The 26,123-nt window shown below is 36.2% G+C and overlaps 2 protein-coding genes across 7 annotated transcripts in view; one reads left to right on the forward strand and one right to left on the reverse strand.

The window, feature by feature from the left end:
• LOC137395140 (rho GTPase-activating protein 45-like) overlaps positions 1-159 on the reverse strand; it is a 44,210-nt gene extending 44,051 nt beyond the window's left edge. For all 6 annotated transcript variants that reach the window (XM_068081956.1, XM_068081954.1, XM_068081958.1 and 3 more), the window contains exon 1: positions 61-159. The gene's annotated coding sequence lies outside the window, so the exon portion shown is untranslated. The remainder of the gene's footprint in view (positions 1-60) is intronic.
• A 5,333-nt stretch (positions 160-5,492) lies between these two features.
• LOC137394874 (protein flightless-1 homolog) overlaps positions 5,493-26,123 on the forward strand; it is a 32,532-nt gene continuing 11,901 nt past the window's right edge. Inside the window, exons 1-20 of the mRNA XM_068081647.1 lie at positions 5,493-5,634; positions 6,849-6,959; positions 7,149-7,387; positions 8,214-8,290; positions 8,730-8,814; positions 8,919-9,022; positions 9,202-9,318; positions 11,854-12,070; positions 13,693-13,777; positions 14,165-14,318; positions 16,039-16,127; positions 17,468-17,547; positions 19,102-19,184; positions 19,286-19,336; positions 20,978-21,090; positions 22,069-22,254; positions 22,683-22,739; positions 23,116-23,231; positions 23,341-23,470; positions 24,093-24,265. Of these exons, the coding sequence (XP_067937748.1) occupies positions 5,575-5,634; positions 6,849-6,959; positions 7,149-7,387; positions 8,214-8,290; positions 8,730-8,814; positions 8,919-9,022; positions 9,202-9,318; positions 11,854-12,070; positions 13,693-13,777; positions 14,165-14,318; positions 16,039-16,127; positions 17,468-17,547; positions 19,102-19,184; positions 19,286-19,336; positions 20,978-21,090; positions 22,069-22,254; positions 22,683-22,739; positions 23,116-23,231; positions 23,341-23,470; positions 24,093-24,265 (2,327 nt within the window). The 5' untranslated portion in view covers positions 5,493-5,574. The remainder of the gene's footprint in view (positions 5,635-6,848; positions 6,960-7,148; positions 7,388-8,213; positions 8,291-8,729; positions 8,815-8,918; positions 9,023-9,201; positions 9,319-11,853; positions 12,071-13,692; positions 13,778-14,164; positions 14,319-16,038; positions 16,128-17,467; positions 17,548-19,101; positions 19,185-19,285; positions 19,337-20,977; positions 21,091-22,068; positions 22,255-22,682; positions 22,740-23,115; positions 23,232-23,340; positions 23,471-24,092; positions 24,266-26,123) is intronic.

The following is a 26,123-nucleotide window of genomic DNA, read 5'->3' on the forward strand; positions in this document are numbered from 1 at the left end:
ACAGCGTTGTTAAAGTATCTGGTTTAAATGCTAGTATGGTATTAAAACTCAAAAACCTACCTGGTGATCGGCATTCACAGACAAAAGGCAATACTAGCAGTAAGTCACTCAAGAACAGATTTCCAAATCTTCCGCTATACGTACATCAATCAAGCAAGCTGATACGTTTATAAACTTGTTTGTCCGAATATTGAGCGTATTCGCCTTAATAACCAATACGGGAGCGCAAAACTATGACAAAGAGTGAACAACTCCAATAGATATTGCTTGTAATAATGTACATGCAGTCTTATCATACACCAAAGTGTTTAGAAAGGCTATCGAGGGAAACAGTTCGTGGTAATGGTGACAGAAAAATTTGGTAAATAGCTTGATGTACACATTTCGTAAAACATGTGTACATCAGGCTATACATCAGGCCTTTCTTAAAAATTACCCAATACTTGAGCTGCATGTAAAACCAAAGCTTTTAAATTGGAGGAGCTATATTGCTGCTTAAAAACTTAATTTTTAAATAAAATGTATTAATTGTTTGTGTGATATTCGTTTATAGTTTGTATAAATAATACGGTGTGTCCAGATATAGCTATTAAAATCTAGTTATGGGAGATTTGCTTCGATCTGGATTTGATTTTAACCAGGTGATAACCTAACTAATTATGCTACAACGAGATGCAATAAATTCATTAGGCAATAGGAGTCATTATGTCGGTTAAAATACACATAGGACTCTGCATCACTAAAGCTTGCTCTCACAGCTCTTATTAGTAAGTTTAGCAATATGGATACTAGCTTAATCAAATTAGTCATTGGCAATGTGCCAGGCTAATGGCAAGTAGCAGGTAACTACATTACCTGTCACTGTTTATAAGCTGATTTTAATACCCGTGCAACACCTGACATAGACTAGTACACATGTACATGTATATGCCACATGCTGCTGAGGCTGACCTCGTTTGAAAATTCCAATTATTCAGAGGTGAGGAAAATAGCAATAGAATAGAGCTATTCAGGTTAAATAGTCTCTATTGCACCCTGAATAACTTATATTGTTTAAGACAACGTAATCCTTATTATTTGCTGTGAATTTTCCAATAACTTACAAAACTAATGCTGAAGCTAGGTTGTGTGATTGTCACTCGTGGTACCCTGTAACCTTTTAGTTTAAAAACAGCTCTAGAAATGTCAAAAAGTACTCTGTTAGTATTGGTCTGTGTGACAATCAGGTCTGCTATGACATACATAAGGCACCATTGGTATTAACCATATGGCCAGGCGCGCCTCCATGGCTTACCTAGTAGCTTTTGTATTGTATGTATCTTTTTCTATTTTTAGTATGTTGGTAGTTATCGACAAATTTATCAATTATTGACACTTGGTAATTAGAATACTTCAATACATGTAAATCGTATTATGATTCTCAAACTATGGGGTACTAAATTTATATATATATGTGAGTGTCTGTCTGTCTGTCTGTCTGTCCGGTTGTCGCAATAAAGTTTGAGTAACGAAAAATCTGCTTCACAGAGATTTCAATATCAGAGCCTCTAGTTCTAGAGGCAGTGCGAGCTTATCCATCAGACTATGCCTTTAACTGACTTTATTATTAATTATATAAGTATATATAATTATTAATTATATAAGTATATATAAAAGTATATAGAAGTATTAAAGACTTTATCTTTTTTATTTTTTTAATTTAATTACACATTTGCTTCCATAGATAATTAAAAACAATGTAAGTATTTATGTTTGCATATCAAAAATCTAAACATACTATGTAATATTGGTTTTATTAACACAGTATGCTATCATTTATGATACTTATAACACGTATAGATGCATATAGGCAACTCCAAACACAGATCCATCACGCTAAAAATGATCCTAGATGCAGACTGTGCAAGGATGCAACAGAGACCATTGAACACATAATCAATAGATACAAGCAGGTAGGTAGAAATGCATACACTGAGCCGCATAATCATATTGCAGGTGTAGTGTACAAAAGCCTATACAATGATTATGGCCTCTGTGTGAATGTTTCAGCCAGAACATTAACAAGAAGACTCAAATTATTATCTATATACATACATGTATATACGATCATTTCTAGTGTGATGATCTGTGTGGATACAAGCAGCTAGCATAAAATGCATGCACTGAGCGGCGTAATCCAAGTCGCAGGTGTAGTGTGCAGAGGCCTTTGTGATGAGTATAGCCTCAATCAACCGCAACACTGGTGGAACGTCAATGAAAACGACTGTTAATATTCTCTAGGACTTTTACATCCAGATTGACAAGCAGTACCCAATGACTACAACATAGCCATCACAGAAAAGAAAAAATTGAAGAATAACTCTCACAAGTGCATGCATACATGCCATGGTTATTTGTCATTATACGTAACAGTGGTGAGACAAATGTTATCAGCATAAAAATCTACCATATGACTTGTACATCCAAACAGACAAGCACATCTTGGCAAACCAGCCAGATATAGTGGTGATATACAGGTAGAGCAGGAGGGCTACTATAATAGATATAGCAGTACCCAATGACAACAACATAGCCCGTAAAGAAAAAGAAAAAGGCTGAATGAAAGATATCTCATCCTCGGAGAGAAAAATGAAAAGCGCTGACATAAAGCCAATTGTAATTACAGTAGTCCTTGGAGTATCCGGTGCAATAACACCTGCACATCAAATGTGGCTTGACCAAATACTGGCAACAATCAGCATGTCAGTTGTAAAAAGGGCACTGTTGGAATGGCTAAGATCTTGAGGCAAGTGCTCAAACTCTCAGTAAACATTACCACCCACCTGGGTTAACAGAAGTGAGGAAACCAATTTTTATATGCATGTATATATATATATATATATGCCACACAACATGACATTACAGATGAGTTATTTGTTTTAGACGAAGCAATGCATAAGTAAATCATTTTTCACTGACTGTGTTTGAGCTCGGCTAATTATTGCTCTGCTTTCGATCATAGTGTGCTAACTTTTAGAAACAAGTTTGTGAATCATTAACTAAGTAAATTTAACCATTTCAGCCTCTTAAAAAATATTTTTTAGATCATTTTAAACTCTGCATACTAAAGTTGAAAAGACAATGTCGTGTTTGTGTCTGTCGGGCAACTCGTAACCTGGATGCTGTTGAGACATACAGTGTTTGTTTTGTTTGTTTGTTTATTTTCATTTATAATATAACCACAAAAAATAACATGAAGAGCGTTTCTAACAGTATAAAAAGACAAGAGAAATAGAAAAAAATGTCACTCCAGGGAAGGTGATGATGAGGTCCCTGTGCGCAATAGCAAGGCTAATCAAGGTGCGGAACCTGAAAGTAGAGTCAGCAGAAGTAAACTATGGATAGTGTGGTATGACTATCTGCACATGTATTATTGTAGCTGTCTATTGACAGTTATAAACTGTACATGTACCGGACATACTCTCCATGTCCTCAATATGTCGGTATAGTGAGCTGAATATGAAAATACTAGCCTCCTGTTGCTAGACAGCATTATATGTGAGGGCAGTGAGTTAGAAGTTTATGATATACTACTTCAGCAGACACTAAAACCAGCAGCACCCAAAACTGAAGACAGCCTACCTATTAGAGGTGTGGACTTCATTACCTACCCTGCACTCGTACAAAACTCGTTAACAAAGATGTTTATATACTGTACTAGCTGTACCACCCGGCGTTGCCCGGGTAATAAAAAAGTCTTTGGACAGAAAATTGATTTCTATTTAACATATAACAACGTTTCTCCATTTTTACTTTCAAACTGCATATCATGAGAGAAGTGTTTTACGTAGTTGAAATAAATTAAGAGAAAAATAAAAACAACTGTAAAGGTTTTAAAACTTTGTCAAACAACTGTGCCTTTCAAGCTAGTAGCCTGGCATATTGTCAATGGAAAATTCCATTAAGCTAGTTGATAAGGTTAGGCTTCTAATGATGGTAAGCCATGACTTTGCGTCTGCATTGTTGTCCAGCTCCGCTGTTCTAATAATAGTTATAGCCGGAGCGCGTACCAACAGACAAACATATATACAGACATACGTTGAGAAACATATATATAGATAACAGTAGCTAATCTGTAGTTTATAATGAAACAACCTCTAATTTTATGTGTTGAGTGTATCTTTATTGTAACATTACTGAGGTTTTAGAAAATATGGTATATAATGTTTAAGTTATATAAAATTGTGCTGCCAGTCATTTTTTATATTCTTGTCATGATTTGATTGGTTTTGAAAAAAAATTTGGTGGAAACAAATTGCTGCTAAAAAAGTCTAAAACTGTGAAACCTGCTTTTTAGTGTTTTTAAACCAACTAGACAAAAATAGAGGGAGACCATTTGTCAATTCTTGAGTCTGAGAAATGCTATGCTCTTGTTTACCTTAGCAAAGAAATTAGATAATAATTTCGTGCTATGTGAAGGCTTTTCTCCAAGTCATACAACCAAATTTTATCAAACAGTTTGGCAAGCTTAAAGATAACTGGATAAAATTGCTTTGCTATAAATCTTTCTGCTTCGGCATTACAAAATATTTTTTAGCAAACTTGATAGTAACAATTTCGTTAAGGTCTTTATCTTCTAGCGCAACAAACATATTTTTGGACATTACTTACAGAATTAAAAATAACAAAACAAGCAGAAAATTTTCTACCATTGATTAAAACTTGCAGCATCCATAATCATATACATGTACTTTACTAACCTGCAATCAAGAGAAGCAAACCATATAAGGAGGCGACAACACTTCTGCAATTCATTTTTATTATAATTGACTCTAAATTGACACAGTATTGACTATGTGAATGACCTTGAGCTTAGTAAAACATATGAAAAATACATTTTATAAAGGTTTCTTTAGGGAACAAAAATATCTGTTTCTTATTTGATAGGCCCTAAGCACTTTTTACTTTTAGCTGTTGAAAGTTTTACTCAGAGTTTGGAAGTAAGTACAGCATATGCTATTAAAATTCGTTAATGATTCTAAAGTTTGCTTTAAAAATGTAAGATTCAATTCAGCCTTTGAGTACAAATTGTTAAATTGTTAAACCAATTTAATAAACATGATAAAAACAAACACTGCTCATAATAACTTTGTAAGAGTATATTTATAGGTATGTAAATTTAATCTGTAGATTAAAACAAAACACAAAACTAGTAGATCCGCTTGTGATTACCTTTGGCATTAAGCTACTTTCATTATTGAATGAAGGTGATTTGAAAATTGTGTATTTGGAGTTGCCTTAACCATAGAGTGGCGGACAAGTATAGACAGCTCGTTGTTCTACGTCGAATTATAATCAGGCGTAACAAGACAGAAACGACTTCATCAAATACTAGCTGATGCGTCATATCCGTACTATAACCCGCGCTATGTGCGGAGCGCTGGATAAGCGAGCCGTAATATGAAAGCAAAAAATCATGAAGAAGCATATAGCATTTCCGGCTAACTTGACCCTAATGGACATGGAAAAGAGCTACACTTAGCTATTGTATCGAAAGTAACTCTGTAGAGTTGCTGTTTGCTATAGCGGAAAATAATGGCTACAGGAGTTCTTCCCTTTGTGAGAGGAATTGATTTGGCTCATAATGACTTTTCGGTAAGTAAGTGATATTACTCGAATTATTGGAACGGTCTTACCAGAATGAAGTTTTCTCACTAAGATCCTCAATATGAGGCAAAAGCGTGAGAACTCATTTATTAATATGTCATAACTTTTATTTATACATACTTTTTGTTTGGCATTCGTAATTTTGCATCGTTGCGCTAATAGGTTAGCTGATTTACTCGCAATAACTTGAATAAAATATGTTGAGATTACGCGTTTAGAAATTTAGACAGGGCAATAATTGTTGAATTGTTCGAGATTAATTACAATGTTCGTTGCCTTACGCAGGCAGCATGAATAGTAACCTTCCACGACCAATAATTGCAGGATGGATGGCACTCACACACAAAACTAACGCTCTCAAATAGAACTAAACAGACAGTGATGTTTTGGGCGGAACCCTCATCAGAAGATATCGTTTTTTTTTCCAAATTTGGTGCTACTAGTTTATTTAATTTGCAAAAATTTAATATGTGTATACTTGTGCCAAACCACTGAAACTGGTTTATAGCAATATATGGTCCATTTTTTCTTTATGCTGTTGCTAAATTGGTCTCTTCATTGAAAAGAATAAAGAATGCGGAAGATTTATTATAAATAGATAGAATACACCTATTTCGTTGTCACAGATACCAGTACAGGGTAGCATGGGATAACACAGATGGGTAGCTTCAAGCGGTGAGTCGGTAACTCTAGGCTATACACTATAAACCTTTAAATTTTCACATTATCTACTCTCATAGTCCAACTGCTTGCTAAACCGAAGAAAAATCTTACTTACATCCTCAGTAGAATTGTCAAATGATACCTAAATACCTACTGTTTTAACTGTCTTCTTTTCTCATTTGGTTTAATGACCGCAATATCATTACTTTATGAGCATTTAACCATCCACACGGCGAACAAGTCTTCATATATGGGTGAGCACTGGTTAGTTTTTGCTTGTTGCATTATTCATAAAGATAAAACACTGCTTTTTAACCAATACAATTATTGTCACATTTGGTATTTTTGTTTGCATTTGAGGATGCTAAGCACAAACGTTTCTAGCTTGAACAAGGCAGAAACCATTAACTCAGTGTGCCTCAAAGAAGTGCCTTTTTTAAGAACACCAGCACACCATATAGGCCTAATAATTGTTACAAGTGGGCTTACTGTTACAAGTAGGTATGGTATACTCAGCTTAAACGTTCTGTCACCTACAGGGTTACACTTTTCCCGAAAATGTAGCAGATATGACAGGACTTCGCTGGCTGCGATTAAGTGAGACAAAGTTGATGCACGTTCCAGATGAACTAGCAAGTCTTAAGAAGCTGGTATGTATTTGTTACACTGAACAATATTGTGGATTTATGTTTTTGTGTTGTCTTGATTATTATTAATATTTCCAAGCATACAAATTTTTTGTTTCAGTTTGCAAGTATTTTGTAAACTTAAGTTTTACTTCCTGGGATTCTATCTAGTGTGATGTGAAGTATAAAATTACTGTTTATTGGTTTCAATAGGAGAGCTTGCAGATGAAAAAGAATCAACTCAATTCATTGCAAGGAAGTTTATCAACTTTGCCTTGCTTGCGTGTGATTAATTGTAAAGAGAACCAGATCTCTAAAGATGGGATACCTCGAGATCTCTTCAACCTTGAGGAGTTATCCGTCCTGGACTTAAGTCGCAATGAGTTGGACTCTGTGCCTAGTTCTTTGGAGAGGGCACGCAACATGCTGGTGCTAAACCTGAGTCATAACCAGTGAGCTGTACTCATTTGTAACTATAAGTTAGTCACAGTAAGCTCTATACTTGCGATTGCCTTATCCTGTGAGTTTCGCAACATATACTGTAAAATTCTAGCAGATCTTTAACTCTGCACCACAAGATATTTTTAATGTAAAAGTCATGTTTCTTGTAAGCGTTTAGTTTCGTAATTGACGTTGAAGCAGCTGGGAGAAATTTAAACAAAAATGTAAAGAAATATTTCATATTTTTATTTCATTTAAATACATTTCATGTATTTAAATTTTACAGTGTAAATAAGACCTACTCATCACCGCATCTACACTTCTGTGATAGACAACAGAAACTTGTGATATTTATTATTTATTTATATTTATTATTATATATTAATTTATTTTTTTACATATAAATTCGTGTTTTTTACATTTAGTTTGTTATATAATTGTGTACGAAGCATTTGTTTAAATGCTATGTTTAATTGCCTGTGGTACTTATTAAGAAGCTAGGGTTAGTTATTGGAGCTGTGGTATACAATGTATAAGCGGAACAAATTATTTTCATGGGAAAATTTGCTCCGACATATGACAGTATTAATACAAATTTATAACCTAGCCCCTTTCAGCTCTGTGTCACAAACTCTGTTTCTGACTGTAACTTGGTCCCAGACGACTTTGTGCATGTTTAAAAACTGCAACAACGCTAGTTGACAAAGAAACTTAAACAAATATAATTATTAGCTCTGAAAATGATACAATTACAAAAAAAACATTTTTTGATGCAATACTACATTTGTTCTATGTTTGTTCAGTTCTGTTAAGTCATGACTTGACCATATTTTATAGAATTGAAGTGATACCAAGTGAAGTGTTTATAAACCTGACAGATTTGATACACTTGGATCTGAGTGACAACAAGTTAGGTTGGTAGACCATTATCATATACCATTATCGTATATCATTATCATATACCATTATCGTATACCATTATCGTATACCATTATCGTATACCAGTATCGTATACCATTATCGTATACCATTATCATATACCATTATCGTATATCGTTATCGTATACCGTTATCGTATAACATTATCGCATACACCATTATCACATAACATTATCGCATACCATTATCGCATAACATTATCTTATACAATTATCGTATACAATTATCATATACAGTTATCGTATACTATTATCGTATACCATTATCGTATGTAACATGTAACATTATTGTAGTACTATCTGTGATATGGCTGTGTGCAGCCTTGTGATCAGGTAAAAGTTTTATGTCAGTTGGTTGTATGTCATGTATATAATTTCAATCTGATATAGCCTACAATGTGAATATATTACACAGAAGCGTTACCACCACAATTGAGACGACTGGCTAATCTACAAATACTTATTCTCAACAACAACCCACTCGTGCAAGCGCAACTAAGGTAAGACTCAATACCTGTATTTCCTAACAGAACACACGACATCTGATATAGTACCATACGCTGTTGTCTATGTTCACTATCTAATAATGTGCTATTGTTTTCAGACAGCTACCTGCGCTGGTCTCTCTACAAACTCTGCATATGAGAAACACTCAGAGAACTCTATCTAATTTCCCTGCTGGACTTGAGTCTCTCCATTCCCTCGCAGGTACCCTGTAGTTATTCCTGACACGCTCTTACAGGTGCTACCCACTGGACTCATCTGCGGGCTATTAGGCTCTTTAGTTGTTTTCATGCACGCTGTTACTAAAGTTATATCATCTGCCTTGCCAGTACTTCCTGCCCGATAATCAGAATCAGTATTTATTGGCTGCTTATTTTGTTTAGATGTGGATCTGTCAAAAAACGAACTTGCTCAGGTGCCAGAGAGTCTCTATAAACTACCAGCACTCAAACGCCTCAATCTATCTGACAATCAGATCAAGGAGATTGCTCTTACAGCTGGTGGGTTTGACTGGATACTATCGCTGATAAGCATTGTCTTAGCGCTAGATGTTGGAGTCCAGTGGAGTCTGTCATTTGGATTAGTAGCTCAGTGGTTTTTTCATAAGTTGCGGGTGCATGGTTTGAAGTTCAAATTTCAGTGAGAACATTTTTTATGATCAAGGCTGACTCCTGTTACTCAAACTACTGTAGCTCTTTTCTAGGTTGTTTGGTTTAAAAGTGAGATACATCAAAAGCTAAGAAATATGGTAAATATGGTGCAGCAATGATTGTTGTCTTGGCCTTGCAAGTGTTATTATTACGAGTTCGAATATCTCATGATGTAATCTTTTTTCCAATTTCGATCTGTGGCTACGAACAGAGGTACATGGCTTTTATTATCCTTCGTTTTTTCGTGACATCATTTTATCGTTGTCGGCCATTTTTATAGACAATTTTATCGTTAAAAACACGAAGCTTTTTGCGATAAATTTTTGAAAACGATGCTTTTGTTGGTAATTTTTTTATTATAGTATCAAAACAACACCAAAAAGTACTAGTAAATAAAAGAATAAAAGTTTTCTACAAATATGACGGCTTTTTCGTGAACGAGCGCATGTGCAAACGACATGATGATGTCAAAAAAACTATGGATTGTAAAGATTTCATAAGGTCACCGGTTCATACTAAACACCTCTCTCTCAGTCAGTCGAGGCAACTAAAACCATCCATGGTTGTCACTTGTGCAAATTAGCAGATGTCTGCCCAGCTCGATTGCAAGCAGTCTTCTGCCATGAATTTGTATTGATCTGCCTTCATTTTAATTTTCTCTCAGCTACAATACTAAAAACCAGTCTTTATAGTAATAGGAGCGTGCCCGTCCTCCTGCCGGAAGCCATGTTTGTAGGTTAGAAAAAATTGCTGTCAACGGTATTCGAACTCGCAACACTTGGCTTAGTAGATGAAACTTCACCACTAGCGCCAATTGACCACCTTGCTGCAATGTGGAATTGTAGTGCAGTTGGCTATTACACCAAATGATACCCCGTGGCATACCGGACTGCCAACGTGCTAGTGAAATATAAAAACACAAATCTTTATTTGTCAAAATTTGTTGAAATTCATGTTGGTGATGAGGTATAGAAAAAATACAAACATTTCACATAAAGACTGATAAGTATGGCGCCTTACAGTGCCTCGCGTTGCGCATTCACAACTCGAGTTGTACAACTCGAGTTGCCGTGTTGTACAACTCGGCCTGGGTTTTTGATGAACTCGAGTTGTGTTACGCAAAACTAACACGGGTTTGTAAAGAAAGCAAAGTGAGTAATTGGGGTGTCTCATTTACAGAAATTTAATAATAATAATTTAAATATGTATACATATTTAAATTATATGTTGGCGAGATTTGCGCATATTCATTTCTATAAATTTAAAGAGACAAAAACGATTGTAGAATGTAAAAAGCAAACTAAAAACAATCTATATGAGAACTGAGCAGCGAAACTTTTTTCCCAAACAGGTTTACATACGGCAGTAAAATTTTGGCTCATGATTGGCTTTAGTAATTGAGTTTTAGTAATCAAAACCTACATCATTACATTGAAAGTCAATAGTTATAATTGGAGAGGAACACAAAATTCCAAAATTTTATTCAAAATGGCTTAAATTAATGAGTTTTAAGTGAGCGCCTCTTACGTTTTAACAGCACTTTTTGAATGATAACATCAGTTTTGCTACGTTATTTAGTATTTTGTGTTCCTTTCTAATTATAACTATTGATTTCTAATGTAATAATGTAAGTTTTGGTTACTAAAACTCAATTACTAAAGCCAATCATGAGCCAAAATTTTACTGCCGTATGTAAACCTGTTTGGGAAAAAGAAATTCGCAGCCAGCCGGGCAACTTCTTTTTCAAATGAAAAAGAGTCATCTCTTTAGAATCTGACAAGAAACTGAATGAACACCGAAAATGAACATAGAAATTATTTCAACGGCGTTTAATGATGCACAAAAAATTCCATATAGCTAGAAAAAATGAAACGATGAGATGTTCTCAAGCCGAGTTGTTGAACTTGAGTTGCTGTTGAAAGAACTCGGCTTGGGTTTTGATGAACTCGAGTTGTGCAACTCGAGTTGCGCAACTCGAGTTATATTTACAAACTCGTGTTGTACAACTCGGGTTGTGCAACTCGAGTTGTACAACTCGAGTTGCAAACTCGGCACAGTATAATTCTAATAATTCGCTATTAGCTCTAGTTTTACAGTACATACATAGTTTAATTTCTATTAGCTAACGGGTGCCTATTGATATACCATTGTTAATATAACCAGATCTGCGGTTATGCTACCGTAATACCAATATATTGCACCTTACTTTTGAAAAGTCGCGTTGCGCGTTCACAACTCGAATTGTGCAACTCGAATTGTGCAACTCGAGTTGTACAACTCGAGTTGTGAACGTGCAATGCGAGGCACTGTAAGGCGCCATAGATAAGCCATCTCTTTGTCGCTTGTCTTGTGTTCAGACACTGTTGTACAGTTATTCCTCTGCAGACACATGGACAAGACTCGAGTTTCTGAACATTTCAAGGAATGAGATATCGGTACTCCCCTCTTCCATCACTCGTATCACATCACTACAGAAAATTTATGTGAATTCTAACCAGCTGTATTTTGAGGGAATTCCTGCTGGCATTGGCAAGCTACACAACTTGGAGGTTTTTAGTGCAGCCTATAACAATCTCGAGATGATACCGGAAGGCTTGTGCAGGTAGAATTTGTCGTACTCAATCCTCTTAGCTTCCTATCAGCACGGTATAAAAACTTGCCTCGTCAATGTGTTATCACAATTTCTCATAAAATTGGAAACTTTACGGGAGATTTTTTGATCATTATAATTTTAGGGTAGCATTTAAATGAATCATTAGTATAGCTACAATGTAAACTTTGTGGGAGTTGATGATGTCATGACAGTCCAACAAACAGGGGAAGACATCGAGATGTGGGAGTTGATGATGTCATGACAGTCCAACAAACAGGGGAAGACATTGAGATGCGGGAGTTGATGATGTCATGACAGTCCAACAAACAGGGGAAGACATCGAGATGTGGGAGTTGATGATGTCATGACAGTCCAACAAACAGGGGAAGACATCGAGATGTGGGAGTTGATGATGTCATGACAGTCCAACAAACAGGGGAAGACATTGAGATGCGGGAGTTGATGATGTCATGACAGTCCAACAAACAGGGGAAGACATTGAGATGTGGGAGTTGATGATGTCATGACAGTCCAACAAACAGGGGAAGACATTGAGATGTGGGAGTTGATGATGTCATGACAGTCCAACAAACAGGGGAAGACATCGAGATGTGGGAGTTGATGATGTCATGACAGTCCAACAAACAGGGGAAGACATTGAGATGTGGGAGTTGATGATGTCATGACAGTCCAACAAACAGGGGAAGACATTGAGATGTGGGAGTTGATGATGTCATGACAGTCCAACAAACAGGGGAAGACATCGAGATGTGGGAGTTGATGATGTCATGACAGTCCAACAAACAGGGGAAGACATTGAGATGTGGGAGTTGATGATGTCATGACAGTCCAACAAACAGGGGAAGACATCGAGATGTGGGAGTTGATGATGTCATGACAGTCCAACAAACAGGGGAAGACATTGAGATGTGGGAGTTGATGATGTCATGACAGTCCAACAAACAGGGGAAGACATTGAGATGCGTAAAATATCAAAAACGGAGCTGGAGAATTCAGGATTTAATGTTGATAGTATGAAACTGTCTGTAGCCTTCAACTAAGTACACACTTGAATCATCCATGTGTTCACGTATGTGTACCTACATGTAGATGGCCTGCCCTAAGACACTGCGCGTCGTCATTTGTCCAATTTGCAATTCTAATCCAATTTGAAATTCTAATCCAATTTGAAATTCTGAAATTTGATAAGGCTAAAAAGAGTAGCCTTGGCCGGGTCGTTAGGGTGTCTATTCTTTACTTGATTGTCCTTAGTTTAATTCTGAGTTAGAAAAAACATCCAGATGCTGTCATTTTAATTCCAAGTCACAAACTCTAAGTTGGAGTTGCCCACTCATGTGTTTTGCAACTCGTGCGTGTAGTGATTGCAACCAAATCTCTAATTGAGTAACTAGCGGGCATTTATTCTCTTTAGTGATCGTCATACATGGCATACTTCTAACAAACTGTTACATTTCAGTTGGAAAACGATTTGTTGTCAATAGCTTGTGTAGTCACTATGATCAAGGGAAATTGTTTGCTTCTATTTTGTGCTTATGTACTTGTAAAGGACTTTTAGGGAGAAGGGGAGCTGTCTTTACTATGTTTATGCAATATCTCTCATTTACACGCAGATGTGGCAAGTTAAAGCGTCTAATCCTCAACAACAATCAGCTGGTGACAATTCCTGATGCTCATTATTTTCTCACAGATTTGGAGGTGAGCGTTTGCTCATAGTTTCATATAGTTTTACTTAAATTCAAAATTGAAATGATTTAATGTCTAAGTTTTGTGTGGCTATAAAAAATACCGAAATTGGAGATTCGTGCTATAAATTTTTATGCAACTTTTGGCTGTAACACCTTTGGTGAACGAGTTTCCTATGTGAAAAAATACATTCAAAACATATTGTAAAATATGACTATTGATTACCACAATAAAGATTGCTCATATATATTGTCCAGCAACTAGGTCAAAGTTGAAGTAAACCACTGATGAAGACTTTTTAAATTGTACTGGTCCTAATGGCTGCTAGCGAATTGAGAGCGTCTGTACTCTCGAGAGAGGTATCTTATAGTGCTCACGTGTTCATTTGGTCTTGTATAGTTGGATGTTCGTGAAAACCCAAACCTCATCTTTCCGCCAAGGCCCCCTGAAGCTCTTGAACCAAGTCTAGAGTTTTACAAAGTGAACTTTGATATTAATGTTCAACTGAGGAAGGCGGGAGCTAATGTACCAGCCCCGCAAGAACAGTCACCAGGTTAGTAAGGCCTGAGGCTCTCCATTCTTTGACTAATGTAATCTTTGGCAACTGTAATCAGAGTTGTATGTATAAGACAGTAGTGTTAACAAGCAACTGTAATCAGAGTTGTATGTATAAGACAGTAGTGTTAACAAGCAACTGTAATCAGAGTTGTATGCATAAGACAGTAGCGTTAACAATCAACTGTAATCAGAGTTGTATGTATAAGACAGTAGCGTTAACAAGCAACTGTAATCAGAGTTGTTTGCATATGACAGTAGTGTTAACCAGCAACTGTAATCATAGTTGTATGCGTATGACAGTAGTGTTAACCAGCAACTGTAATCAGAGTTGTATGCATATGACAGTAGTGTTAACAAGCAACTGTAATCAGAATTGTATGCATAAGACAGTAGCGTTACCAAGCAACTGTAATCAGAGTTTTATGCATAAGACAGTAGCGTTAACAAGCAACTGTAATCAGAGTTTTATGTATAAGACAGTAGTGTTAACAAGCAACTGTAATCAGAGTTGTATGTATAAGACAGTAGTGTTAACAAGCAACTGTAATCAGAGTTGTATGTATAAGACAGTAGTGTTAACAAGCAACTGTAATCAGAGTTCGACATACGAAGTTAATCCGGGAATTACACATTGAAACAAATATATATAAACTATGTAAAATATGAGTACAGAAAACACGTTATATAAATTGTATGATAAACATAATAATCCTACTTCAGGTAATTCTATATAGGATTAAAACGGATGCATTATAAAAAATCTTAATACTAAACTATATTTAAAAAAGTTGAAAAAACAAAGTAATGATCAATAAAAAAGGTTTCAATTATCACATTGCCTTTACATTCACAAAAGGTGACCAGAGTGTAGTCATGGCGAAACAGGAGACACATGGCGAAACAGGTGACAAATAGAGGTGGTGATGGAGATGCAGAGACACTCTAACATAAATTACATGAACTTGAATTAACATTTCTTTAATATTTTATTTCAACCATCATATTTAACCTCACCACTTTCACTCCTTCCAAGCTGCCTCTTCGCCTTTTCTTCGCCTCTTCTTCGCCTCACTTTACTCTCAATAATAACTGGACTTTCAGAGATTTTTAAAGAATTGATTTGACGATGTTTGCTTTCATTTTTTTTCGCGTTCTTGCTTTTATTCTCCAGAAAGAATTGTATCCTTACTTTGTTCATCACTTGTACCGATTGTGCTAATCTGCTTGGGTTCTATGATTTTAAAACTATAGAAGGAAACTCTAGTAAATATTTAAATGACGACATATAGCCAAACTAAATGAAAAAGAACTACGTATATATGTACGACTTCCAAAACTGCAATGCTTTGAGAAACTTGGATATCACATGTTTACAATTACTCTGGAGGTTGTTAAAATATTTGCTCTAGTTTTATGTCTGATGTGAAAGATTCCTACATTAAGGTGATTGTAAGTCGAGGCTTGGCTGCACACGTTTATACTAGAAATTAAACAGTTATTCAAAAAAAATTCAACCATAACTCGTTATACGTGTGAGTGCTGGAATATATTTGAATAACAACCGTTACTAGCATGTGTATGACTGACTCTGGCTATCATCTCACTACAAGCTGTCTTCTTTTGCTGTTGTGATTACTTCCCTTTAGGCTTTGGTAGCACGCTTAGTTTATTTCTCTCTTGTTGTTCATTTACCAGTGAATTCTGGTTATTTACAGTGCAAAGAGATCCGATAGCGAGAAAGCTGAGGCTGAGGAATCGCAGGAGAGACAGCGATGATTCTGCCAGTGCTGACTCAGTTCTCAAGGTCAGCTATTATTTTATTGGCTGCTTTTTAGTACCTAGGAAGGAATACCCTACAGGATGAAAATATTCGATGGATTTAATAATTCGCAATTTTGTGAACAGTCTATTCCGCAAATTATTAAACTACGCGAATAATTAGCTCTATTTTTAAACATAAGGGAGAATAACTACTGCCTCAAATTAAAAACTAGTCGCTAGGCAAAAGTGGTAAACGTAGCTGAGTTCCAAATTTAAAAAAAATTATCGCCGGGGTTAATTTGAGTTAATCCCATTGCCAATGCATCACACTTCTTTACAAAATTATTCAAGGCTGTCACAAGTTATTCGGCATGGCTTCGTCATCGCAAAATTCTCTTTTACATTTTTTTACATTGAAATTGACTCCATCAACCTCTAATACCGAAGTTGAGGATGATAATGATTTTGATCTGAACATCATGGGATGTATTTGATTTGCAGTGCAGATACATTTTTCCATAATTAACAAACTAGTTTCCATGATCGACTCGTAGTTGTCAGCTGAATAGAAACCTAAACCCGTGGTGTACGCACGTGCAGGGTTAACTCTATTGCTAATTGCAATAGAGTTAACCCTTAATAGAGAGTGATTGTGTTCATCTGCGAATAAATTAGTCCGCGAATATGCATGAAAAAGGCAATTTGCGCGAAACTTAACTCCGCGAATATTTCCATCCAATAGGTTATATACTGCGCATGTCTGTATACTACCTTCTATGAACTATGGAATATAGTGGTTATATTACTATCAGGGATTCTGTGGGACAGCGTAAAGTTATTTGCCAACTCATAATGTTAGGATCAGTAGCTATAAGTTAATTAATGCTAAACCTACAGTCCTGTGTAAGGGGCTTGACGATCTGGTGCTCGTGTCTTCGTTTACCATTTTCTCTATCTCAGTGATGGCATCAACAAAAGGCTTTGACGCATCTTGCTGATGCCTGTATTGTCAACTGTAATTGAGCTATAGGGCTAAAAACACACATTATGGATGTTTTGTTCTCAATTAAAAATTTTTTTCAAGGAATTGATAGGAATACTGCGTTGACAGCAATTGCAATGACTAAATCTATTGGATAGAATTGTTGGGAAAATGATGGTTTTTTTGTATAAAATAAGTACATGTGTAACAATCAAGCAGAATCGTATTGTTGTTGACATATTACGAACCGTGCAATAAACCACTATACTAACACCGGATCCCAGTTGTATGGTAGTCACATCAGGCACACTATGACTGTGATAAAAACAGCCATAGTTATATCAGAGTGTGCGCTTCTGGTATTGGTCAGCGTAACAAGCGGTTGTTGCCCTGGTTTACAGGGTATGAGAGACATTGCCAAAGATAAGAATACAAAAAAGAAAGTTCATGCAGCCGGCGAGGATGAAGGAAAGGAGATAAGGTGAGTTAATATTCACAGTAGGGTTTATAACATGCGTCTTGTTTCATTTGACTACATTGTGAATTTAGTTTGCCTCTTTATTAGTTTAAGAAAATTTCTATTTTACCTCCTTGTTGCAAGTTGAAATCGTTAGTGATGAAGATACTTATGTGTTAATGATGAGAGACTGGACGGTTGTACTTTTCATGCTATGGTTGCAATTCTAACAATTTAAGGTTTTTTTGCCTTAGCAGCATTGTTCAAGCTCCAACTAGATTTCATCTAGTCTCTGCGTAACTAAGTTCACTATATTAATCGTAAACTACAACATTTTGAAGTTGAAATAATTAAAGTATTTTGCTATAGAGCAGTACCAGATATGTGTGAATATTTTAGCTGGATGATACAGTACTAATAACGTTAAGTGTAATGGCTACTACAACTTACCCACTTGCTCTACACTCACTGTAAAATATGCTTCTAGGCCATAGCAGTAGTATGTTGCAGTGACACATATATATATAGCTCAAGATAGAGGTTGTATTATAAGATCTCATCTCTCGGCAAGCAACCAAATGTGTATAGTGTAACATATAAATTACTTGAAAAGAACTGGGGAGAGATACATGAGAAGCCATAGCTGTTCTTTGCAGGAAAGACTAAGTAGAACAAAGTAGTAAATGGGGTCGGGTGTAGTGACGAGCCAAACCAACAAACAATGTCATGTCATAAACCACTTTCAATGTGTTCCATCAACTATACGGTAGTGGGAGTCTGTACCTGATATACTCTATTTGTTTTATCTCAATACTGTACACACTGGTCTAACTTTTCTATATTCTTTGTATCTCTGTTTGGTGGTGCCAGACACTGGTGAGGTTTCTTTGTCAATTGCTAACCGTTTGACTGTATTATTGTTGCCTAGTGATTCATGTCCCACTTCCTTCCAATCATTGTCTTACCGCTGTGATGATGTCTTTGTGAGAGACATAAATTGTGGCTTAACTCATTTTGAGAATAACGCCTACATAGCAGTGTTTTAGAGATTGCTTCTTATCACATCTCATCGATTGTCTCCCCTGTTTTTGTCTAGGTCTTTTGCATATCGTTTGGCTACATGTAACCTCTGCTATCTGTGTCTGAGGCTAGAACTTGTAGACCTGAGACAATGAAAGTGTGTTGTAGTAATCCTGCAGTAGTGGTAGTCTGGCTTTAATCTGAAACTATTTACCTGATTACCGTATGTTTAGCGTTTGTTAACACTCTATTTTTTCGTTCCTCAAAGGATTAAAACTTTGATGGCAGAAAGTATGGAGCTTTGGTAAAGAGATGTTGTTGTCAATTACATACAATCAGGAGTTTGTTACTCTGTTGTTATCTACACTTTACCTAACGCTTGCTCGCTAGCTCTAACTCCTATTTTAATCAAGTTCCATTCAACTCGGAAAGAATCAAGTGTTTTATCTGGGTTCCGTTGATATACACTGCGGATTAAAATTCAGTGAGTCGTTAATGCTGTTTCTTGTGGAATGGCTGTCAGTGGCGAGGTTGTAACATTGTCCAATGGGGTTGCAGGGGGAAGAGATGGGATGAGAATCTAGTCAAGCCTCAGCTCGACTACAGCGAGATATTTGAGGAGGATGTTGGACAGATCCCAGGCATGTACTTCTTTATGGTCTAACAAATTATTGGGTGTGAGATGCCTTTTTATGTTTGGATGAACAATGCTTAGACCTTATTACTTGTTGTTGAATTACAGGCGTGACTTGCTGGGAGATTGAGAACTTTTTACCTGTCGAGGTGGAAGAAGGTAAGTCTCCTAACCATGTTTTGTCAGCCCGTGTTCCTGTACTTCAGGGGTTCCCAACCAGGAAGGAATTCCCCCTAGGAAGAATTTTGAACATACAAAGGGGAAACAGAGAGGTGTCTGATCTGTTAAATTTTTAATTTATGTCCTGTAGTGCCATGTGAGTTTAGATTTTATCATTTAAAGTAACAATTTGGTTTTATCTATAACTCATGTTGCTAATAATGTGCTACTTGTCAGAACCCAGATTTATGTGAACACATCCATCCAAATTTTGATTGGATAGTGAGTTAACCTAGTCATGAACCAATTCACCGCCGTGCCGAAGGTCATGTATTGTTGTGTGTTGTGTGTGTGCTGTATAAAAATTTATATTATGTTGTTATATTTTTATATATGTACAATAAAATGGGATTATAATTTGTATCGTTTTTTTTAGTCATGTGAGTTAAAAGTGCGGGGGAATCAAATTGATGAATAGGCATGAGGGGGGAACTGAATGAAAAAGGTTGGGAACCCATGCTATACTTTAAAATACACCTAGCGAATGTGCGTGTGCGTTTTAGTCATAGAATTATGGGCACGCATATCAGAATATTGCTTTGAAGTTAACGTTGAGATCGATATCATGGCAGAAGTGATGGAGCTACAAGCAAACAATATATACAATGCACCCTCAGGATACAATTACCCTAATGTGCGATTTTTCAACTTATGAAATAGAACATTATGATTTTTTACCTCGTCATACCAAACTTGTCACCATACGAATTAAACATAATTTTCGCTCGAGTTCAAATGTAGCAGTCGGTGTGCTTATAATTATAGTGAAATAAAAAAACTGAAACTGGTAAGTGATAGAATTTTAGTGATAAAAATTGAAAATCAGTAAAATAGTTAAAAATAGATACTACAGCTTAGCTTTAAGTGTGTGTGTTGAGTAAACTAAACTTATTTGAGGTGAATTCAAAGTTTATGTTATACGTCTGTCTGTCTGTCAGGTAAAAAACTCCATATGGTACATTATAATGTTACATTTTACTGCAGATCATAATTGCTAAATACAAAAAGTTTTTTTAGGTAACTATAGTTACTAAGGTTAACATACTATTTTATTACTAGTTTTTAATATTTACACAACTTATATACACTTTTGACGATTTTTACCAGGGAATTTTTGCATTATATAATTACTATGGTTTTTGTATCCCTACACGTAATTTTTTCACTATACGATGCCAATCCTGAAACGGATCAAAATCATATACTGAGGGTGCACTGTACTAACACATACTAGGGGCAAGGAGGTATAACTCTGATGTGCATAAACCAGGATGTTGCCTTCTAGACTTCTTGCTAAATATTTACCCTATGTGTATTAAGTTAAGTTTTTGTTTTCCAGTTTTTGTAAGATGGTTTATCCTTATCTTGCTATTCTCAGTTTTGATTGGCTTGCACCTCTCCATGAACAGTCATCATTGGCTCATATCTCATGACTCACAACTTTGACTAACGTGTCTTACTAGTTGAAACTCGTATTTTTGGGCCTGCACATCTGTGGCGGGTTAACATCTCGCTATATAGATAGCTGATTGACTCTTTAATCGCTTTCCTTGTCTTCATTGGCTTCTGTACCATTCACAGCGCTAATCGGTAAACTATATGAGGCAGACTGCTACATCGTGCTGAAGACTGTCATTGATGAATCAGGAAGCTTGAGTTGGGAGATTTATTACTGGATTGGAAACTCAGCATCGGTACTGAACATATTATATACCGTAAAACCTCTACTTGAACGCCATGGCGCTTTATTTTCAACCCTTTTTCTGTAGTGACGGTCAATTAGAGGCAGCGTTCAAATAGAGGTGGCGTTCAATTAGAGGTTTTACGGTAGTTAGAGTGAGAGCGTATATCAGTACGCTATGCATTATACATGTATATATAGGATCTAGTTTATGTTAGAGGAAGACTGTGAAACTGTAGAACCATGAAGTCTCTAAAACCTGAGGCAAATACAATATGTAATATCGCTATTTTCTTTGAGATGTTAGAGGAGCAGGTAGTAGCACCTAATTTATTATTGTATATATTGAAATACACATATGCCCACCGATGTCACATTTTCGCAACACTTTGACTACACAACCTGTATGTATATAAATAGGTAAAACCTGTTTGAAATATTCGTACATCATAGGTATCAATGGGATATACAGTAGCGAGAGATATGATGTAATACATGTGTGTTCTTTTGCATGGTCAGTGTTTATACTTTCAGCAGAATTATTTTTTTCTGCTCTTACAAATCTACTTCGTGTGATGGCATTTTACCCTGGGCAAGCTGGTTACATTAGCTGCTTATAGCAGGTTTCTTGTGATTACTTGGCAATTTATTCACAAGTTATAACAAGGTGGTTACCATTAATTGGCAGTGTGTCTATGACAAGTTATAACAGGGTGGTTGCTATTACTTGGCAGGTTATCTATGACAAGTTATAGCAAGTTAGTTGTCATTACTTAGCATGGTATCTATGACAAGTTATAACACGGTAGTTGTCATTACTTGGCAGGTTATGTATGACAAGTTATAGCAGGGTAGTTGTCATTACTTGGCAGGTTATCTATGGCAGGTTATGGCGAGAAAGCCAACTTACAAATCAACTTACAGCAGGCTTCTCATGCAGACACCTGTAATTATCTGTAGTCCATTGTTTTAACCAAACCTACTGCTGCAGCTGGACAAAAAAGCCTGCTCTGCCATCCACGCTGTGAACCTTCGCAACTTGCTAGGGGCAGAGTGTCGATCGATTAGGGAGGAGCAGGGAGAGGAAAGTGATGAGTTTCTCGCTTGTTTCAACTCAGAGATTGTCTATATAGAGGGTGGAAAGACAGCCAGTGGCTTCTACACAATTGAGGATCATGTAAGTCCCGTCCCAGGTTTTCAGTGCTATAGATTACTTCCTGCATCGCTATTGTTCATTCTTGTTTATTGGAATTAATTTCTACTACCAACTGTTTATCTGTTTTCCTGTTTTCTTACTGTCACTTATTACATGCCCTATTACCTATTCTTCGGTCTGGGTAGAAAGGACCTTTTCAGTAGCTATGAGTTAACATTGTGACACAATGAACTGGCTGTTTTATAAACTCACAGAGGGGAAATATTTTACAAGTTTTTTTTTCATGTTCAGAGACCGACTTATGAAAATTCAAAATTAAATAAGTTGGATTAAACCACAGTGAAGTTCATCTACAGTGTTGGACAAAAGAGTTGAGACACAATCAGCAGTGCGTCGCAGAGTGAAGAGTGCGAGCGGGTGACTGCTTCTATTTTGTGTCTTATTTTTAGGAATGGAACCGGAGGCTGTACAGGGTGTCAGGGGTGACGAGAGTCTATCTTGAGCCAGTAGGTATTTTAGGGGAGTGTTAAACTATGTTTTAAGTTCGGTTGTCAGGCAGTCGTAGACGTGACTGTATAATTCTCTATCTTCATGCTTTTCAAGCTCCTTGGTGCTGCTTGCTGCTGGCATGATGTACATGAGTAGACAACTCTCTTGTAAGCTTTGTTAGTTTTAGTCTGAGGATAAATGCTGTTTTGTGATTATGCACTTTACTTTTTAATATACAGTGAAACCTCTGCTTACAAAACTTGTGAATATATTAAAAATATGTTAATATTTGTTTTTACGTTTTGATATATAAATAAGTACAGGCTCTATACATATTCTTAGTTTTAAATTAACTACAGTATATCATCATTTACCACGAATGTTTATGAATAGGTGCCCGTAGCCTGCAGTTCTCTTGACCCGCGGTATGTCTACCTGCTGGATGACAACAAGACTATGTATATATGGATGGGAAAAAAGGCTAAACTTATGACAAGGACAAAAACCAGGTCAGCTGTTTAATATACAATGTGTATATTTGAAGTTAGCTTCTTTATGCGAGGTAAAGCTTGTAGTTAAATGCGTAGTTCCAGTGATGCCAGATATTATCCATTGTAGGCTGATAGCTGACAAGATAAACAAACTAGAAAGAAAGAACAAAGTAACCATAGAGATGCTTGTTCAGGACCTTGAGCCAACCATCTGGTGGGAAATGCTGGGCAGCAACCCTAAAGAAATCCCGATTCACGTGAGTATTATCCTCATCTTACATTGTAGTCATGGTAACAAATGAAAAGGTAACATCACTTTCTTTTGTGAAGAATTTGTTGTTATTTTGAGGAGCATTATACGAGATGAATAGATAAGTTAGTATTCGTGTTGTTGATATTACCTTATATTATATGATTGACATATCTAGTATTATCAGATGCATTACGATAATTTCTCTCACTCTGCTAGTGTAGCAGTTGGCAAAATATGAAAGCACTTCAGTACATAAATTCCATTGTGTTGTTCCATTTTCATCTAAAGTTATTTCCGAAGCCAACTAGCTTTGTCGTAGCTCTGAGGTGATAATACTATGCTTTGCGGTACTTTTCAAAACATTAGTCTTCAGTGAGACTGTAGTTTCGTCTCAGTTCATAAAATTCTGTATGATTTATGATGCAGGGCGAGGAGCTGGAGGTAATATCCTTGTTCATTCGTTCTTCCATTTCTTTCCTTTACCATTTAATGTCTCTGGTTGTCTTTTCTATCGATCGCTAACACTCATGATAGTATCTCCTTTCTAGAATGTCACTCTGTCCTTCCCTAATCATCTCGTGACATTCACGATGTCTCTATATTTCTCACCTTATGTACTTGTTTAGGAGTGGGTAGATGACAACTGGGAACGAGCACGCCCACGACTGTACCAGGTTGGCCTAGGAAAAGGCTACCTCGAGCTGCCCCAGGTATTGCTCTCAAAAGGGAAACTAACAAAGGAGTTGTTGGAGACAAAGAATGTTTACATTTTAGACTGCTTGGCAGATGTTTACATATGGTAGGAGTTGTTGTTTACATTGCACGATGTTCACATATGGTGTGTGCAAAACAATTCTTTTTATTTTCTGCTCAACAACAGTTTCCCCAAGGAATAGATTTAACTATTGTAAAATAGTAAAGTTCAAATGATTTCGCGTTAACTCGCGCCAAAGTTTTTTATTTTTGTTAGTGTTGTGTGACTCACTTGACAATTCTACAGTAGGCGCTCCCACAATGCAAATAATCTGTTTCAGGAATGTTTACGTTATAGGGATTTTGCATCATAAGAACATTAAACTATATGTCAATTGCCTAATCCGTTCCAAGATCTTTCTAAACTCAAACATCTGGTCATAGAAAAAGGAGAAACCTGACTTGACTTTTTTAATTTGTTGGCTGTAACGTAACTGCAGTATTAGTGGCTTGCATTAACAACTTTTTTCTTGTTTCTGATCAATCTCACTGGTTTTATAGACCATGATTGCGGTAGTTTTAAAATAAGTTGATGGGAAGCCCACATCTTCGACATTCATTTACAGTGATTTGCTTAGTTGTTCTAAACAGCGAAATTTATTCTGCAATGTAAATCTAATTACAAATATTTTGTGCATTTACGATAAAGCAAAACAACAAAATATTTTTACTATAAAAAAGCACTGCTACTTGTTTGTCGTCTATCTGTATCTCATGAGTCAATGTTAGAATGAAAAAGAACTTTCGATGATACTCCAACTCGTGACATCCAGATTGGTAGACCGACGCTGCACCAACCGATCGCCTCTGGTATTTATGAATAATTGCCCAGCTATCCTATTCTCTGTTTTGTCAACACTTCTGACGAACTATCACGACGAACTAGAATGTCATAGACGTTGTATATATATAATACATATAACTCAATACGCACATCGTTTTCTCTTTTGCAAGTGCGCCAAAATAGATCACCATTTAAGTTGAGTTTGAGAACTCGCCTGATTTTACACCTTATGTTATATGAAATTTTCTACGTTGTATGAAGCAATAACTTTAAGTAAACCACTTTTGTTATCTGGAATTTATGTTATAGGAAGTATAGTTTCCAGGAGCATCTACTGTATTAACCTGTTCACTTATTGACAAGATGAATAACGTTTTACTATTATTATACTCCTAGTAGTTGACTACTTGTTCTAACAGTAAAGGTTCTTGGTCTAGTGCACCAAATCATTTTGTAAAATAGGTCGTTTTTTACATGAAACTTTATATGTACTACTAGATGAATGTCCAGAGTTACACAGGTAATAAAAACAGCTTATAAACAGTGGCAGGTAATGTAGTTGCCATTGGTTAAGTTTCTTTACCTAATGAATTTGAGTAACTTATGCTAGTAACTTGAGCTAGAATAAGAGATAAGAATAATAATACGAGTCGTGCTTATAATCGTAACGTTAGGCGTCATAATCGTTCACGCAATTAATCATGATCTTCAACTGTGCTAGTAGCAACCAATAGTATCGTCGCGAGCGATTTAAGCGTGCGCATTTTAGTCGGCGTTATAAGTATGTGCAAAATTATTCTATAGTATGGCAAGTAGGTCATGTGGTGCAGTCTATAGCACGCCTGTCCGCAGAACGAGAGTTTCTGAGTTCAATTTCAGTACAAAGCCATTTTTCCGTCCCTAAATTTTATCGCTATAACTGGTCATATGAAGGACAGACAGACACTCACATTTGTAAATAGATACATAGATTTGCAAGTCTGGTTTACGTATGAAGAAAGTGAACTAATGTTGTCATAGTTGGACTAACTTTAAAGACGAACATAAGTTCATTCCAGTATGTAACATGGTTTATGCCCTTTCCTTTGCATAAGCTGCCACTTTGGAATGCTTTGTTTGT

Source organism: Watersipora subatra, chromosome 4, assembly GCF_963576615.1.
Source record: "Watersipora subatra chromosome 4, tzWatSuba1.1, whole genome shotgun sequence".
NCBI classification, from domain to species: domain Eukaryota; kingdom Metazoa; phylum Bryozoa; class Gymnolaemata; order Cheilostomatida; family Watersiporidae; genus Watersipora; species Watersipora subatra.